Raw genomic sequence first — 15,227 nt, forward strand, 5'->3', positions numbered from 1 at the left:
ATGCAATTCAAAACTATTGCGAGGGAACTCAAGAATTGCTCATTAAAAAAATCATCACTATGACCCTTAAGAGGCTCCGCACAACAGTTTTGCGCGCTAATCCAAAAGTATTGTGAGGTAATGCAAAAGTATTATAAGGGAACGCTAAACTATTGCAGGGTAGTGCAAAAGTGTTATGAGTAAAACAAAAATTGCTCATTCGAAAATCATCACCATAAACCTTAAAGGGCTATGTAAACTCGTGCAATGAGAGTTGCACAATTGTATAATATTTTCCTCACAATTATTTTCTTGGATCTTTTTCTTGTACAAACACTCAATAACTACAACTGCTTGAATCTACAAGTCCCAAAGGCTGTTTTTTCCCCGCACATAAATGACAAGTTCCATGCGCTCTCACTTATGCAGCACATTTGTAAGTGAATGTTTAAAGTGAAAGAGGTCGTTCGGCACTGGGCGAAATAGGCATATATCCGGAGAGATTAGCAAAGCAAAGCTGCAAATTCATCCAGCATTGCTGCTTGTCGTCCTTATCATTCTTATCCAATCAGCTCGCATCATCTATGGCAGAGCAAAAATAACTTATTATTGTAAACTTTTTAAATTAAAGTAATTGTTTCGACCCCTACCAGAGAATTGTCCCCATAGACATATGTCTATGATTTTCCCCTTTCTGTTGAGGTGCATGACGGGACATTTCTTCTCCTCTTGACTCCAGCTGTGGCGCACGCGCAATGAGAAGCTCCATCCTTCTATCCCAACAAGCCTGAAGAGATACAGCAGCTGCACTTGAAATCGGAAGCCTTTTCATTTTTATTTTAGAAGAGAATTTAACCAGTTTTTGTCATGCAGCTAAGCTTTATTTCATGCCCGGTTATATTCAAGGAATGCGATGAAGATGGATAAAGTAGAGAGCATATCTTTAAGAATACTGAATTTAAAAAGACGAATGAAGACATATGCCTGTCTCAGCTCCTGTACAGACCTACCCCCTGCACAACCCTCTCCTGTCTCTCTATCGTATCTGTCCATGGTTTGATACATCTGTGAGCAAGAATCCTTCTTTATGGCAAATACATGGATGCCTAACCAGAATTAAATGAAACCCAGCAACCCATGCCATGTCATTCCTCACAGCGTAGGACTTCAAAGGTAGGTAACTGTTAGCTATAGCCAGATATTTGCTTGGAGAAAATCCTGAACGTAGCTTTGAGTGTTTGCCAGCTGAGTGAATGGAGACAGTAATACAGTAATGTTAGCTTGCTTGCTGTCTTATCCTGCTGTTCAGTTTTATGTAGGGTCAAATACGATCCTGCTGTTGTTATGGAGGATTTTAGAGAAAACGATATATATATATATGTATAGATCTATCTATAGTTTTATTATATGACCATTATGAACCGGTTGTACATTAAATAGTATGTGCTGTCGTTAACCTTCAGCTAGCTAACTGTCAACCATTTAAGTTTTCTTATTTTTACATGTCTACTGTCACAATGCGTTTCCTCCCCCGATTTCATCTGAAATATTGTCAACCAATTTTTAGTGTGATGATACCAGAACTCTTGGGCTACCAATAAGCTTAGCAGGCAAACTACATTATCTGATTCTGAACATACCTTGTGTTCCATCTTGTTTGTGATGGCCAAAGCTCGGTAATGTTACTTTAGTAGAGATGCAGCCAGACCTCCAAACTAACAATGACTTTAATCCTTATAGTTCAGACATAAATATTATTGGTGAAATGCCATAAGCGACAGGATTAACTAAATATCTTCTCTTAAACCAAGTATCAGAAGTGATAGCTTGGCACCCCTCCCTGGTACAGTGTTTGATTGTACAGAATTACAATCAACAAGTTGTTCAGGTCTATTTGCAGCACAGAAGCCACAATTCAGACATTTCAGAATTATACATGTGTTATAGGAACTATCAATCCATTGGAAATTCAATACCACAAAGGCCTATGAATAGACAGGCAGATTATCAGAAGAAAAAAGATCATGTAGACTAAAATGTATTCTTGTGGTGTATAGTCTGTCACTCTAAACATTCGTTTTTTTACATATATTTTCATGTATTTTTACATATATTTTTGTTGTTGTGCTTGATCCTGCGAACATTGGTTTCCACACTCACCTGTTTCTAATGCTTACATTCTGTCAGAATTAATAGACTTTCATTAGATTAACTTTGAACCACAAACTACTGTAATTCTAGTTCCAGCCATCTGATTGTAATACAAATGGACAATCATTGTCTTATTAGCTTTTAGCCTGTAATGAACTAAGATAAGATCAAAGATTTTTCATCTATCATGTACCCTTAAGTAGCTGCCCCCCCCCCCCCCCCCCCCCCCCCCCAAAAAAAAACAATATTGAAAATGCTTTTCTTCTGAGTTTATCCACATACTGTTACCCATAAAAGATGGCATTATATTTGTCTTAAAAACTTTTTTCATGTGTATTAAAAAGTCCATAAAAAATGATTTGCATTTTTAATCACATTTATAGGCTGTTTTTGTCATATGGGTTTGTGTACTTGGTAGAGGATCACAACTAAAAACTTGGCCTTTTTGAAAATTGTGTGCTTCCATTTTCCAGACCAGTCCCATTAACCATTCATTATGATGCTGTCTAGTGAAGGGACAGCTTTTGATATTTAATATATCTTGTTTTCTGAGCCCCTACGGTATTGTATCTCAGTTACAACTATCAAAAGTAAAATTGAGCTGTTGGTCTGTCAGGCATTATTGCAAGTGGTCCCTGGTGAAGGTCTCTCATAGTGAAAGCTTCGCCTGCTACAGTAATCAAGACATATTTGCATTGGCTCAAATGGGCTGAACCTTCCCTCTGCTTTTGAATATCACTTTTGTTCGAATTCTGGCATCTCAACAAACCTAGCAATACTGTGAGCAATAAACAGAGTGCATATGATGCACACATCACTTGCCACGTTAACGTCTGAGCTGAAATGTCAGATCTAAAACATAAAAAAGGTTTAAAAAGAAAGACTTTCCAATTTTACAAAAATCGCTAGGTTCCATTTCAGCTTTCAGTGTTTTAAGGCATTATTGTTGAATGCTAATGTTTCAAGAAACTTCAAAATATAAAGATGATTTAGGCCTATCGCATGTCCTGGACTTAAGACTAAGAGTTAAGACTGTATTTGTCCCTCTCTCAGCAGACATCAATAGGTCATAGATGTTTGATACAACTTTGTACACTACAGAAACAATACAGTTCAACCTAGACCTAATACGTCAGTGATCCTGTCAACAGGACCATATGCACACATATTTATTCAGTTCTGTAGAATTGTGTCTTACTTGTAGATATATTTTTGGCATTGAGCCCAATTTTAGTCATTGTCATAACATTACTATAGGCTGATATAGTCAATCACAGTAGCCCTCCAACTTAAATTGATTAACGTTACTTCCATAGTTCACATAGTACCCCTTGTTCTCATGGACAGCTGTTGACTTCTAAAACTCCATTATTCTATTTTTGTGACTAATTTTGAGCTAGTTTCAGATCAACAACAGTGGTTAATTGAGCTCTCTTGAGTGAAGCAGGTCAACTAACATCAAGGCAGCACGTTGCATCTATCTAGGGCACCTGAAGTTGCACCATGCATTCTGATGTGGCCCTGGAGAATCATCTGTTCGACTGCTGAGCTAAATGCACGCTGCTCTGAGATTTTCAGCCATATTTGAAGTGTTGGTGTGATGCTCACTGCTGCATCTTCCACCTCACATGCCAAGTACCGTACATGGAGGTCTTTGAAAAAAAAAAGCATACACAGAAACTCTCTCTATTTTGTTAAGATGCAAAAATATGATCAGTGATCTGGATCAGTGATCTGTATTCTATATGCCAGTGCTTAGACTAGTGTCATCTAGTATATTATTTTTACTTTAAGAAACAAAAAATATACTGACATATTCCCTTGCAGTATATAGCACACAGATGTACAGCCACGACCCTTACACACACACTTGCACATACAGACACCCCGGTGGGATGGCTAGGGTACCTTTAATTTCAAGCCTGTCCTATATTTCAACTCGCTCTTTCCCTTCAAGCTGTCGAACACATGAGAGATTTGCGCCTCACTCTACTTTTTACTGTGTGGGAGCAGCATATTGAAGTTCCTCCGTGTACGTAGTTACGATATTGCAGCTATTATATTGTCAATAAAAGCAAACATTGTTATTGTATTATATATCGCTTTATATTCTTGGAAAAATAATATGTGACAAGATTTTGTACAAGACAGTTATACTGGTGTGGTTGCCTGTCCAAAAAAAATCAAGCTATCATTGGACTCATTTTGATTTGGGTGCATCAGAATGCACATTAAGCCTCTGACTTCCTGTCATTTCAGGTTCACATCAAAGGGCAAAGGTGCCCTGTTCTCATTCCTAGCAGTTTCTTGTGCATGCTTGGCCCTGGATGCGTCATCTGTCACCAGAAATGCATAGTAAGTGTGGTTCACACTCTTTGAGGTGCATTATCAGGGGATGGCAGCTAAATGTCCCTAGATAGAGGCCAGGCATAAAGGTTTTTCTCGTCAGGTTTCTGAGTGAGGAATGAAGACAGCTCTGAATCCATGTTTCAAATTCAACCTAATAACGCCACGCAGAATGGAGCACGGAACATCTTCGGAGCATCTTCGGAGCAGCCCATTCATCTTAATTTTCTAAAGTGTATCCGGAAGGTCGCTTTTGCTCATGCTGATTTTGATTTCTTGTCCCAGGAATTGGTTGCAAGGGTCACTTTCATTAAATATTTAAATTTTCTAATCAATGGAATGTGCCTGCCTTATCTGGTTCCACTTTGTGGTTACCTTTCGTGGAGTATATCTTCAATTTAGAAGGTGACATTAGTACTAAGTTATGTTGTAATAGCTTAAATATCAATTTGTGTATGATACACCACTCATTATATTTACAATATAATCTGAGCCGAATGTAGTTTTTGTTTTTGATAGTGACGACTTTTTCATTTCACCATATGACATGAGTATACACAAGGCTACATGCATGCCTGTTTTATAATTTCATGTTATTTATAGTCCCTGAAATATTTATAGTGTACTCTTTGAAAAAATGTCTGGAAAAAACTACTCATTCAAAGAGGATTCTTTCTTTATTTATTAGTTCACAGAATTATACTACTATATTATACAAGTCTTGAGCTGAACTGTGGACATGCAAATAGATGGTCTCCCTGTGGGGATTCATCTCCCCTCAGGCTCCTGAACATCATCCTGTTACGGGAACTGATGTCACTCCAACTGCCACCATAGGGGCTTAGTCATACTCTGTCACCATGGCAAAAGGCTTCTCTTATTTACCCCATCCCCCACTTTAATCAAGCCCTCAGCCAATACCTGATAGAATGAGATCACCAGTGGCAATGAGATGGTAATATTTCCCCCTGTGCATTTTTATTAGTTTTCATGTCTGCTGCAACCTTTTTCTGCGAGGATGGATGAGATCTGCAAGACTCAGGCACTTTTCCTTATATATTTATTTGTGGAGTCCTCTAACGTTTATTTTAATGAGACTCGAGTCGATTCTTGCTCTCGGAAGCACAGAACTGCTTACTATCTCATCCCCATCTGGACTGCGACTATGTCTTGTAGTGTGGTTGAGATTCATTAGCCTGCACTAATTGCTCTGTCTGTCCATCTGTGGCGGTCTGTTCATCCGTCCGAAATTATGTTTGGCCCAAACTCTGAAACCTTTGTGTCTCTATGTTCCAAACTTTTTATAGTTAGAGAGAGAGAGAGAGAGAGAGAGAGAGAAAGAGAGAGAAAGATAGAAAGAGAGAGAGAGAGAGAGAGACCCAACCTGATCTAATCAGAATGTCCATATTACAGTCATGGACAGAATGAAAGGTCTGCAATTTTGGCGTTTGTTCTTGATCCATACAGTTATTGAACTGTGTGATGATGACTGATATTATACTGCTCATGATTTTTGGAAATCTTCATATCTATTTCAAATACAGATAAATGACATTGGGCCTGTATAGATGGGCACCAAGCAGTCTGCACAGAAATGTTTAAAAGTAGGTCACCAAACTGACAGAATTATGAAGGGCATATTCTTTCATACTTCGACTGAAAGTGTAAAAAACGCATAAAGGTTAATTCCTTGAAAGAATAATGTCCAAATGGTTCATGTATTTAGTGCTAAATAGCTTAGACATTACTCCCAAACCTGACTTATTTTTGTTTTCTTGAACTACTACATTTGTGATATTAGACAAACACCATTGTTAGCTGCACAGTATCCACAGCTTTAGCTATTTTTATTTTATAAAGGTTTTGCATCCTTGTACGAACTAGAAAGCACTGAAAGATTATTACTGGACAACCGAATGAAGTGGTGGGCCTCTGCATGAGATGACATGCACTGTTGTGACAGGTGCATAATAAAATGGTGTTCCTTGATACGGTCTTACTTTTGGAATTTCTTTTCTTTCCAGGGACATCACGTCTTCCATGCCCTGAATTGAACCAAAGACAATGATTAGCATCCAGACTGTCTCTCTGGCCCAACGTTTAAGCAGCCAACATGAGCACTAAGCTTGCATTTGCCCTGTCTCTCTGACAGCCATTTTGACTGATAGCCTATAGTGACTCAACTGATCTCATAGCTCCTCGGCCCCCCACTTTACAGCACTATGACCTCATCTTGGCAGTGACATCGGCGGTGGAATGGTGATGAAGGGCGCCGGAGAGCCAAGGTGTCAGTGAGGCTGGATGCCAGGCAACCGTGCGGAAGACTGGCAATGAGCATCATTCTGCCAAATAGATTGCAAAATGCAGTCTGTCTGCTGGTTCTTTGATCTACCTTTGAGAGACTCCAAAGGATGAGCTTATCCAGGCTGATGTGGCCTTGTGTGAGGGTGTGATTTTGGACCCAGAGAGGATGAACACAATGAAGACGATAGAGGTCCCAGACACCCAGAGGTTGCCTTCTGCCACGCAGGTGCCCATCGGTTGGCAACGGAAGGGGGACCACACCAGGGTTGTCTACATAAGGTAGGGTCAATGTATATACTTCAGTTATTGATTAGATATAAGAACACACAATTATCATGTGGCATGTTGTGAAATTTTTTCCATCTGTGCCTTAGTCCCTAATGTGAAGGTTGTGCATATTGCGCATGTGTATATGAATGATATTACGCTGGAGGTTCATTGAACTGAAATGTCTCCTTGACATTTTTTCTGCTTTGACTTTTGACTTTGTTCTCTCTCTGCTGAAATAAGCCTGACTTCATTAGCCTTACATGTCTCAGTAAGAAGTTACTGCCAGCTACCTTGATTGGAAAGCAGAAAAGTCTTTGCTAAGCATTTCAGTAAAAGGTTATGTGACGACGGGGGAAATGTGCTGCAAAGGTTTTCAATACCGGAGTGGGTCAAGTAGAACGGCTTCAGCAGAGTTATATTACACCCCCAAGGTGCGAATGAGGTTCATCCCCTATCTGCCAGCCCCATTTCGATAATATGGCCTCCAGATGCCACATTTCCTGAACAAACGGCAAAATGCTGCCGGATTTTGTGTTTTATGGCGCCATCATTTCTAACCGAGCCGCATTCCCCCACCCATTTGTGACAGAGAATTGCATCTGACAAAAGCTTAATATTGCATGTGTCTGCTGTTGCTGTGGCCAGAGCTCTTTCCAAGATGATAATGTTGCCGGTGTTCTTTGTGTGAGGTGGGTGGGTGGGTGGGTTTGTATCTTACCCCGAGGCTCAGTTACATTTATGAAGGGATGTGCAGTAGGCTTTTTAATTGATATGTTTTGTGTAGGAAAGTCACAGGAATGTACGCCATCTCAGTGAGACTTTATTCCTTTATATTTCACAGTCCCAGTGGTTCAGTCCTTGCCTGCTTGGAGCAGGTGAAGAGTTACCTGCTTACAGATGGTACCTGTAAGTGTGGTTTGGAGTGTCCCCTCATTTTGTCAAAGGTACAGAACATCAGAGATTATTATTGATTTTTTTCAATGCCAGTACCAATGCATGGTCTAGCTAAAATGTGAGTGGTGAATATTTCCCTGCTTTCCAAAGTTTGCTTGTGATACGAGTGTATTTATCTACTTAGTATGCATATTTCTTTTTCAGTTAATCTCCCTATGATATGATGATCTAAACTCACTGTGCACTAAAGAGTTCTCAGTGTTGATTTAGGCTTGACCGATTCCTGAAGAAAAGTGTGTATATTATATCTCCACCTCTAGCTATTTTAGGTCAAGACTTTGGTGAAGCTAAAGTCATGGACTTAGGGGCCGTCTACACGACAACAGTGAAAACATAATTTTTTTTTTCTTCTGCGTTTTGGCCTTTTTTGGCCACACAACAACAGTGTTCCGGGGCCTGAAAACGCAAACCTTTGAAAATGGGTTCCAGAGTGTAATCTTTTGAAAATGTAACCCTTACGTCGCTGTGACGCTTTTGAAAAACGATGATGACACAACCCCAACTTTATCCAGTTCACTTCACTGGGGAAATTCTATTCGCCCAAACCACGTTTTGCTGATGTTGACAAACGATTAATAGATTTTATCTTGTCTCGTGGTGCAATTGCTTTGATAATAATCTTGTATAGTTGTAGGCTATAACTTGCAGAATAGGTTATGTAAGTAATGTGATTTTAAAATGACCTGGCAGGCAACAGCTTTTTCAGTAGTTTTTGCAAGTCTGTGTGGATGAGGATGAGTTCTCAGAACAGTGTTGTATAGGTACGAAACTTTTTGAAAACGCAAAGCAAAAACATTGTTTTCAAAACATACCTTTGTCGTGTAAACAGCCCCTTACTCCTTCTGAGCTTACGCTGACTGGAAAAATGCCATTCTCAAAAGCCAAACTAAATTGAGAATGATGAATACATGAAGAGTCATCCTGGCACCTACTTTTCCATTAAATTGTAGGTGTTCAACTTTGACCCTGGGGCTGCCGTGAGGCAGAGAACTACTGAGGATGCCAGAGCAGATGAGGACGTCACCAGGCTGTGCATCCACAAGAGGAAAATCATTGCAGTAGCCACCCTTCACAAGAGCATGATGTCACCCAACCCTTCGCTTGTTCTCACCAGTCCAAGTGGGGATACAAGTATGCTCACCTTTTGAGGTTTCTTTCGTGGGTGTTTATTGTAAACATGACTATGAATGATGCCAGCCACTGATAATGGTCGTAATGGTTTGGCTTTTTCTTTAAACATAAAATCAATCATGAAATCAATTATGAATGATTGAATCTGCAAGCAATACAAATATGAAAGATTCTCTGTGAACATCTTATCTATGTTCGCTACACTCTGACTGATATCATGCTGTAGTGTTGAGACACTACTCGGTAAGTTCTGATGTGTTGTTTAAATTGTTTTAGATAAATAAAAGTTGAATCATAATGGCAGACTGAGATCAAGCCCCAGATTGTTATTTGTTCATGTTCAGTTGAGCACAGGGCTTTTTACACTGGTGGTATGCTATGTGTTTTACCTTGTCAGCATATTGTTTGTGACAGAAAAAAAACTAAATGTCAGACAGTGGAACATACTTTTTTTTGTTTTAAACACGGCATTTCAAGTTGCCATTTTTCATCCTGTTGTTATTTTTTATTATTTTATTACTAAGGTCTCAGCTGTTTTTGATATCATTCTTCACCATATTTTCATTCTGTACACGGATTTTGCATGTGTTGTACTACTATTTTAATCCTTGAAAAATTATTTTTTGTGTGTTTCAGGTTTGGCGTCCTTTACACGTTCCCTGTCTCACCCTCAGCGTGATGGCTCCACAAGATCATTGCCTGAAGACAGCAATAGGCCGTACCGGACACCATTGACAACGCATGGCCATATGCACTTCCGACATGATATGGGCTCCCCTCCTCAACAGGATGTATACTCTAACTACAGCAGGACAAAGCAAGGCTCAAGTGAACACGTAGACCGTAAATCGCCCTACCGGCATCGGCTCAGTGCGCTGCTTAGCCCCAATAGGGCGGCCGGCTCTCACCCTTACCTGGATGGTGGCCCTTCCTCTAGAAGTGATTCCCTCATGAGTCCAGATCGGTCTGCTGGCTTCCAAGGAACCTGTAGTCCAGGGAAGACCCATGCTAACAGGGCGCCCACAACCCCCCTGTCTCCACTACACGCTTCGCATCTCAGTTCCCTGCCTTCCTCCCAGCCCTCTTGTGCCATGGCAGGCAGAATTACCGTCCCTCCATCTCCATCCAGTGCTGCCAAAAGCCCGGTCATGAAGCCACGCTCTTGCAGTTTCCCTCAGAACATGGACATGTTTCACCATAAGCCTCACTCAGTGCTCCACCGTAATTCTCACCATCCACAGCTTTCTCCTTGTGTCTTGGCAAAGCAGCAGGTGAACCCCGAAACGGACCCCCTTGGCATCCTGGACCCCATTCCCAGTCATTCTTCTTTGGGGCTAAATCCATCGAGCCTTCAGACCAGTGCCCACTCTCAGGTACCACAGATGAATGTAAATATGCACTCTACCACTGTTCCATTACCAAGCAATCTTCCATTGCCAACAGCAAGGTCCGGTCCTACCAGTAACGGAAGCAGGGGTCAACACCATGCACCGCTGTCCATCTCACCATCACCGATTGCATCTCCAGTGCAAATGGCAGCCTCCTCTCTTGTCAGGCTAGACACTCAACATCTCAGTACCCATTCAGCATCCTCTGTTTCTGACCATGGAGATTTTGTGCTACCCACGGGACCACAGGCCTCATTTGGGCTTAGTAAGGGCCTTTCACAATCCCCACAATCCTCTTTAGGTTCCCCCTACCCTGTCATGCCATCAAGTCCAACTGCAAAATCTGAAATGCTTCAGAATTACAAGGACCATTCCAACCACTTCCTCGGGGGAATGAACAGCACGCTAAGAAAACATTCCGACCCCAAGTACGCAGGATTTGGCTCAGGTGATGGCCTTCAAAAAAGCAACCAGGCCTTGATGGGAATGAACCACATCCTTAATAAACGCAACCCAACCACGTTCCCAGCAAGTATTCTCTTGTCTGCAGCAGCCAAAGCACAGACTGCTAATACAAACGTATGTGCCGGTGGTGAATCGGAGGCGGGTGTCCCCGGTGGTCATCACAGTATGAATGCAATAGCTAACCCTCATCCCCCGGCAGTGAGCGAGGCCCAGAGTGGCCGCGCCGCATTACGTGACAAACTTATGGCCCAGCAGCGGGATGCATTCCACAAGAACAGACACCTTAGCAACAGTAACAACACAGCTTTCAACATGCCGGAGTCCCAGTTTGGTGGCTCAGGTTCTAGATTCCTTGGTTCCTCGGAATTCGTCAGAAAGCTTCCACAGCAGCCCGGTTTCAAGGGCAGTACGTCCATGGCCCAGCTTCTTCAGAACATGAGCGGTACCCACAACGGAACATCTCAGATGGGCCACTACGTAGGGGGGTCAGCCCAGTCTCCCTTTAGGGATGGCATGATATCTATAGGTACTCCCTTTCAAAGTCAACAGGTGGTGCTGCGCTCTCAAGATGGCATGGACTTGTCACAGTACCAGAACATGGAACAACATGGAATGAACGAAGACCGACCTTCTGCCATGATGAATCATTATCAGCCACAGTCCCATGCAGAGCTCTCTTGGATGGGTCAGAGTGGACAGGCAGCTATGGGATCCCAGGGCCCTCATAAACCACACCAACAGCAGCTCAGCCACCATTACTACCCCCTGAACACCCCACACGTCCACAACAGGCCAGCCTTTTCGTCCATGATCCCAAATGGCTATGCTCAGACACTTTCAGGTATGTCAGGTAAGATGTTGTTTCTATGTTTCTGTGTTACTTCTGCTCTTCCATGAGTATTGGCAGTAATGTTTTGTTATCCGCTTGTACTTCATAATATTATTTTGGAAGAACTGATTAAAGACACAATATTTTTTGTATTATTACTGAAACATCAGATTTCAAAGCCCTCTTCAACTAGACTTATTTGAAATTACATCTGTTGCCCATTAATTGTTTTCTTCCCTTCTTTGAAAATGTTTGTTTTAAATCGTATTTATAAAATGGAGGCTAAGCACATACAATTTCATCAGTTGTACTTGGACGTACTTCTCACTCTCTAAGACACACACAATGTAAAAATATAACATCACAAAGCTATCAGACTAAGTGAAAATGTAAGCATTAGCCAAATGAAAGGGAGCTATTTTAAGCCCAAGCATACAAGCAGAAACTGCACACAGGAAGAAAGGGTATCATTTTAATTTAATCTTGCTTTATTCTGCCATTTTGATTTCTTGAGATACTGGACCTTGTTTAGAAAAGTTTAGTTTATTCTGTTGTCACATTATGATGATGATTTAAAAATATATAAATAACCATAGAGCCCATAGGACCCATGGGTCTATCTCATTATGTCTTCTTTTTCAATTCAATTCAATTAAATTCAATTATATTATAAATTATATATAGCGCCAAAACAAATAAAATAGTCTCAAGGTGCTTTACAGAGCCCAGGGCCTTCTTAAAGCAGTATAAAAATCAAAACCAACAGACAAGGGAACCAGCAACAGACTATAAGTTATAAGTCGACTCATTCAGTGCTCACAAAATGTAGCATTTAATTTAGGCATCATTGTAAAACAATGGCACTTATATATCTAATATGTTTGCTGTCGAAGTGGAAAAGCAGGCCCTACTATATTATTTCCCTCACACATATTATGTCATTGTCTCATCTGCTTTTGTGGAAGGCCTGGCAGACTGTCAAAGGATCACACTGCATAGCTCTGCCTGTGTCATGCTCCCTGTGGCTATGAAAGTTATCGTCTCTCACAAAGACACACCAAGCTATTGGCTTTACTGTGTTAGCTGTCTCCCGTCAATCGCTTTGTCCTTGTCTGGCTCAGATGTCTTTTCGATCTAGCTGGCAAACCCTTTCCTTTGCCATAGAACAATTTTTTTGATTCACTCTGTGCAGACCCTGAAAATAGAAGACAATCTGGATAGTTATGTGAGCAATTGGTAAAATGTTTACAGGTATTGCGGTTTGTGACACCCTATTTTATGATCAGCTTAAGAGTTATCGCTTATGGAGAAGCAGTGGCTCATTATAATGGTATACTCTATAGTCTCAGTTTGGTGGATTTAATGTCACAGCTTGCTGTTAGTGTCTTTGGTACCTTCTGATGTTATCCTTGATTTATGTCATGTACTGTATATGTAATGTAATGAATTGCTCTTTATATTGGAGCAACTACGTTTTAGCTTTCCACTGAAAATTATTCATATAAGATATTCTACTGCCATTTTGTAACTGTGTTTGTTGTGGGGATTTTATCCTTTGAGTACAGTAGGTTCATTCTTAAAGCTCTTTATCAACTAGCACTGATTGGATGTGTGAGAGTGATCCCATCATGGTTTGCTTTAACTTTGTTTGTTTGTTTGTGTACTTTGTTATTTGTGAAACTAATGGAAGAAATGTATGGTCCCTCTTCCATATGTCTCTTTCCATGCAGGAGCGCCACATAAATGATTAAATTCCCGTCACTTGGAAGCTGTGTGGATTCCCCCAAACGTTCCCCAAAAGCCTCACAGTGGCTTTGGCGAGGTTTGTCATTTTTTGTTTGTTAACCAAAACTAGGTTCAGTCCAAGTGTTTTCTGTTTGTTAACCTCAATATCGTACCCAAACATTTTTTATTTTGTCCCGCAAACATCCCATCTGCCCTTAATCTTTAGGATTACATCATCATTCATTGAGTCATTCTCAGTAAGAACGTAGGAGGCCATCTTTTGTCTTATTCCAGTCTGAAATCTGTTTCTTGTTGAGCAATTGTTTTGACAAGGCCTCCTAGACCCGTTTTCTACTTGAGTTTGTGTTTGTCTCTGGGTTTGTCAAATGTACAAAGACAGAGTATTTGTGACTCATCAACATGCCATTACCCTAAAGCCACTGGGACCGACACATCTCTCCTGTCTCGCCAGTGTGGTGCTACACAGCTTGTAGATTATATTTGAATGTGATAGATACGTTTTTTCAGAGCTAGATAGATCGTTTGTCTTTCGAAATCAAGTGAATCCACTGTGTTCCTGTGAATTTGTCTAGGTGATGCTTCCACCATGAAATGCTGTCTTGGAAATCTGCTGTCTATTAAAGGTTACAGCAATGTCCAGAGCAGACCTATACCCCTGATTACATCACAGCTAGAACTGCAGGAACTGTGAGATTCACAATGGATCCTGGAGGTATGCTCCATCGTTAAATATTGTGGCCCATATTTTGAGGGGTTGTACAAATTGTATTTTGACTGACACAACCAGTACAGTAACAAGGTTAGCACACCAATTTGTAGAGATAAAGACTAAATGGTTAGATGTAATACAAAAAGAAATAACCTGCTGCCATAGATACCCAACACTTGAACACAACACAAATGAAAATCCTAAACCTGTGGTAAGCGATATTTTTATAACCCTAGAAGTCTTTACATTTTGTATCTATCGTGAGAATAGACCCTGTGATAAACAAAAATGCATGTGAGATTTTCCCAGGTTGTATAATTGACAACAACTATGTGATGTAATAAAAAATGTCTAAACAAAGTATCCATATTTCCATCCATATCAACTCAGATACAAAAAAGGCAGTGTTGGTGGTTAACGTTAGAATGAGCTTGCTCATTAGGAAGCCATTTAGACTTACTAGACATTAGACATACAAACTGACTATAAGATTGGGTAGACATCTATTGTATGTTATGTAACATTTTCTTTTTCCCCGCAGATTTGGACTTCATTAGTTCAACCCCTTTTTCTTTATTCTAGATGAAATATAGCAAAGAATGTCTCGCTCTCTGCCTTGTCAATGTGGACTCAGGCAGACTTGCCAAATCAAAAGCTTCATAGATCAGAGGGACCGTCTTGCTGGGGGGCACAAGAGATGAATGGCACTTACAAGGCAGTGGTGGATTCACCCAAAAATGATATAAACCCACCATAATGCGACATCCACCAGTAAGAGGAGAAACAGCAGTCTCAGCAAGGCCCTCGGTGCCACGTGTGCCTTCAGCACCTTCCCATAAACACCTGTCCTCCGCTCCAGTCTGGTCAACACCTTCCCATAAACACCTGTCCTCCGCTCCAGTCTGGTCAACACCTTCCCATAAACACCTGTCCTCCGCTCCAGTCTGGTCAACAC

The 15,227-nt window shown here is 40.9% G+C and overlaps 1 protein-coding gene across 7 annotated transcripts; it reads left to right on the forward strand.

Annotated features, from left to right (window-relative positions):
* The first annotated feature begins 215 nt into the window (after nt 1-215).
* On the forward strand, nt 216-15,166 carry LOC105893079 (methyl-CpG-binding domain protein 5-like). 7 transcript variants are annotated; one of them, XR_004165637.2, is made up of 9 exons: nt 216-1,152; nt 4,390-4,485; nt 6,501-7,059; nt 7,892-7,994; nt 8,955-9,135; nt 9,772-11,829; nt 13,548-13,639; nt 14,136-14,275; nt 14,814-15,166. XR_004165637.2 is itself a non-coding variant. In XM_031584711.1 (7 exons), exons 3-7 carry the CDS (start codon nt 6,947-6,949, stop codon nt 13,562-13,564), a joined length of 2,472 nt encoding a protein of 823 aa, XP_031440571.1. In that variant the 5' UTR covers nt 216-1,152; nt 4,390-4,485; nt 6,501-6,946; the 3' UTR covers nt 13,565-13,847. The 7 variants fall into 7 exon arrangements, 4 of the variants coding, with proteins under 4 accessions (XP_031440571.1, XP_031440539.1, XP_031440542.1 ...); XR_004165638.2 differs by having other exon boundaries at nt 14,855-15,166; XR_004165636.2 differs by having other exon boundaries at nt 14,136-15,166.
* Nucleotides 15,167-15,227: the final 61 nt, after the last annotated feature.

Source organism: Clupea harengus, chromosome 2 (genome assembly GCF_900700415.2).
Source record: "Clupea harengus chromosome 2, Ch_v2.0.2, whole genome shotgun sequence".
In the NCBI taxonomy this organism is placed as follows: Eukaryota; Metazoa; Chordata; class Actinopteri; order Clupeiformes; family Clupeidae; genus Clupea; species Clupea harengus.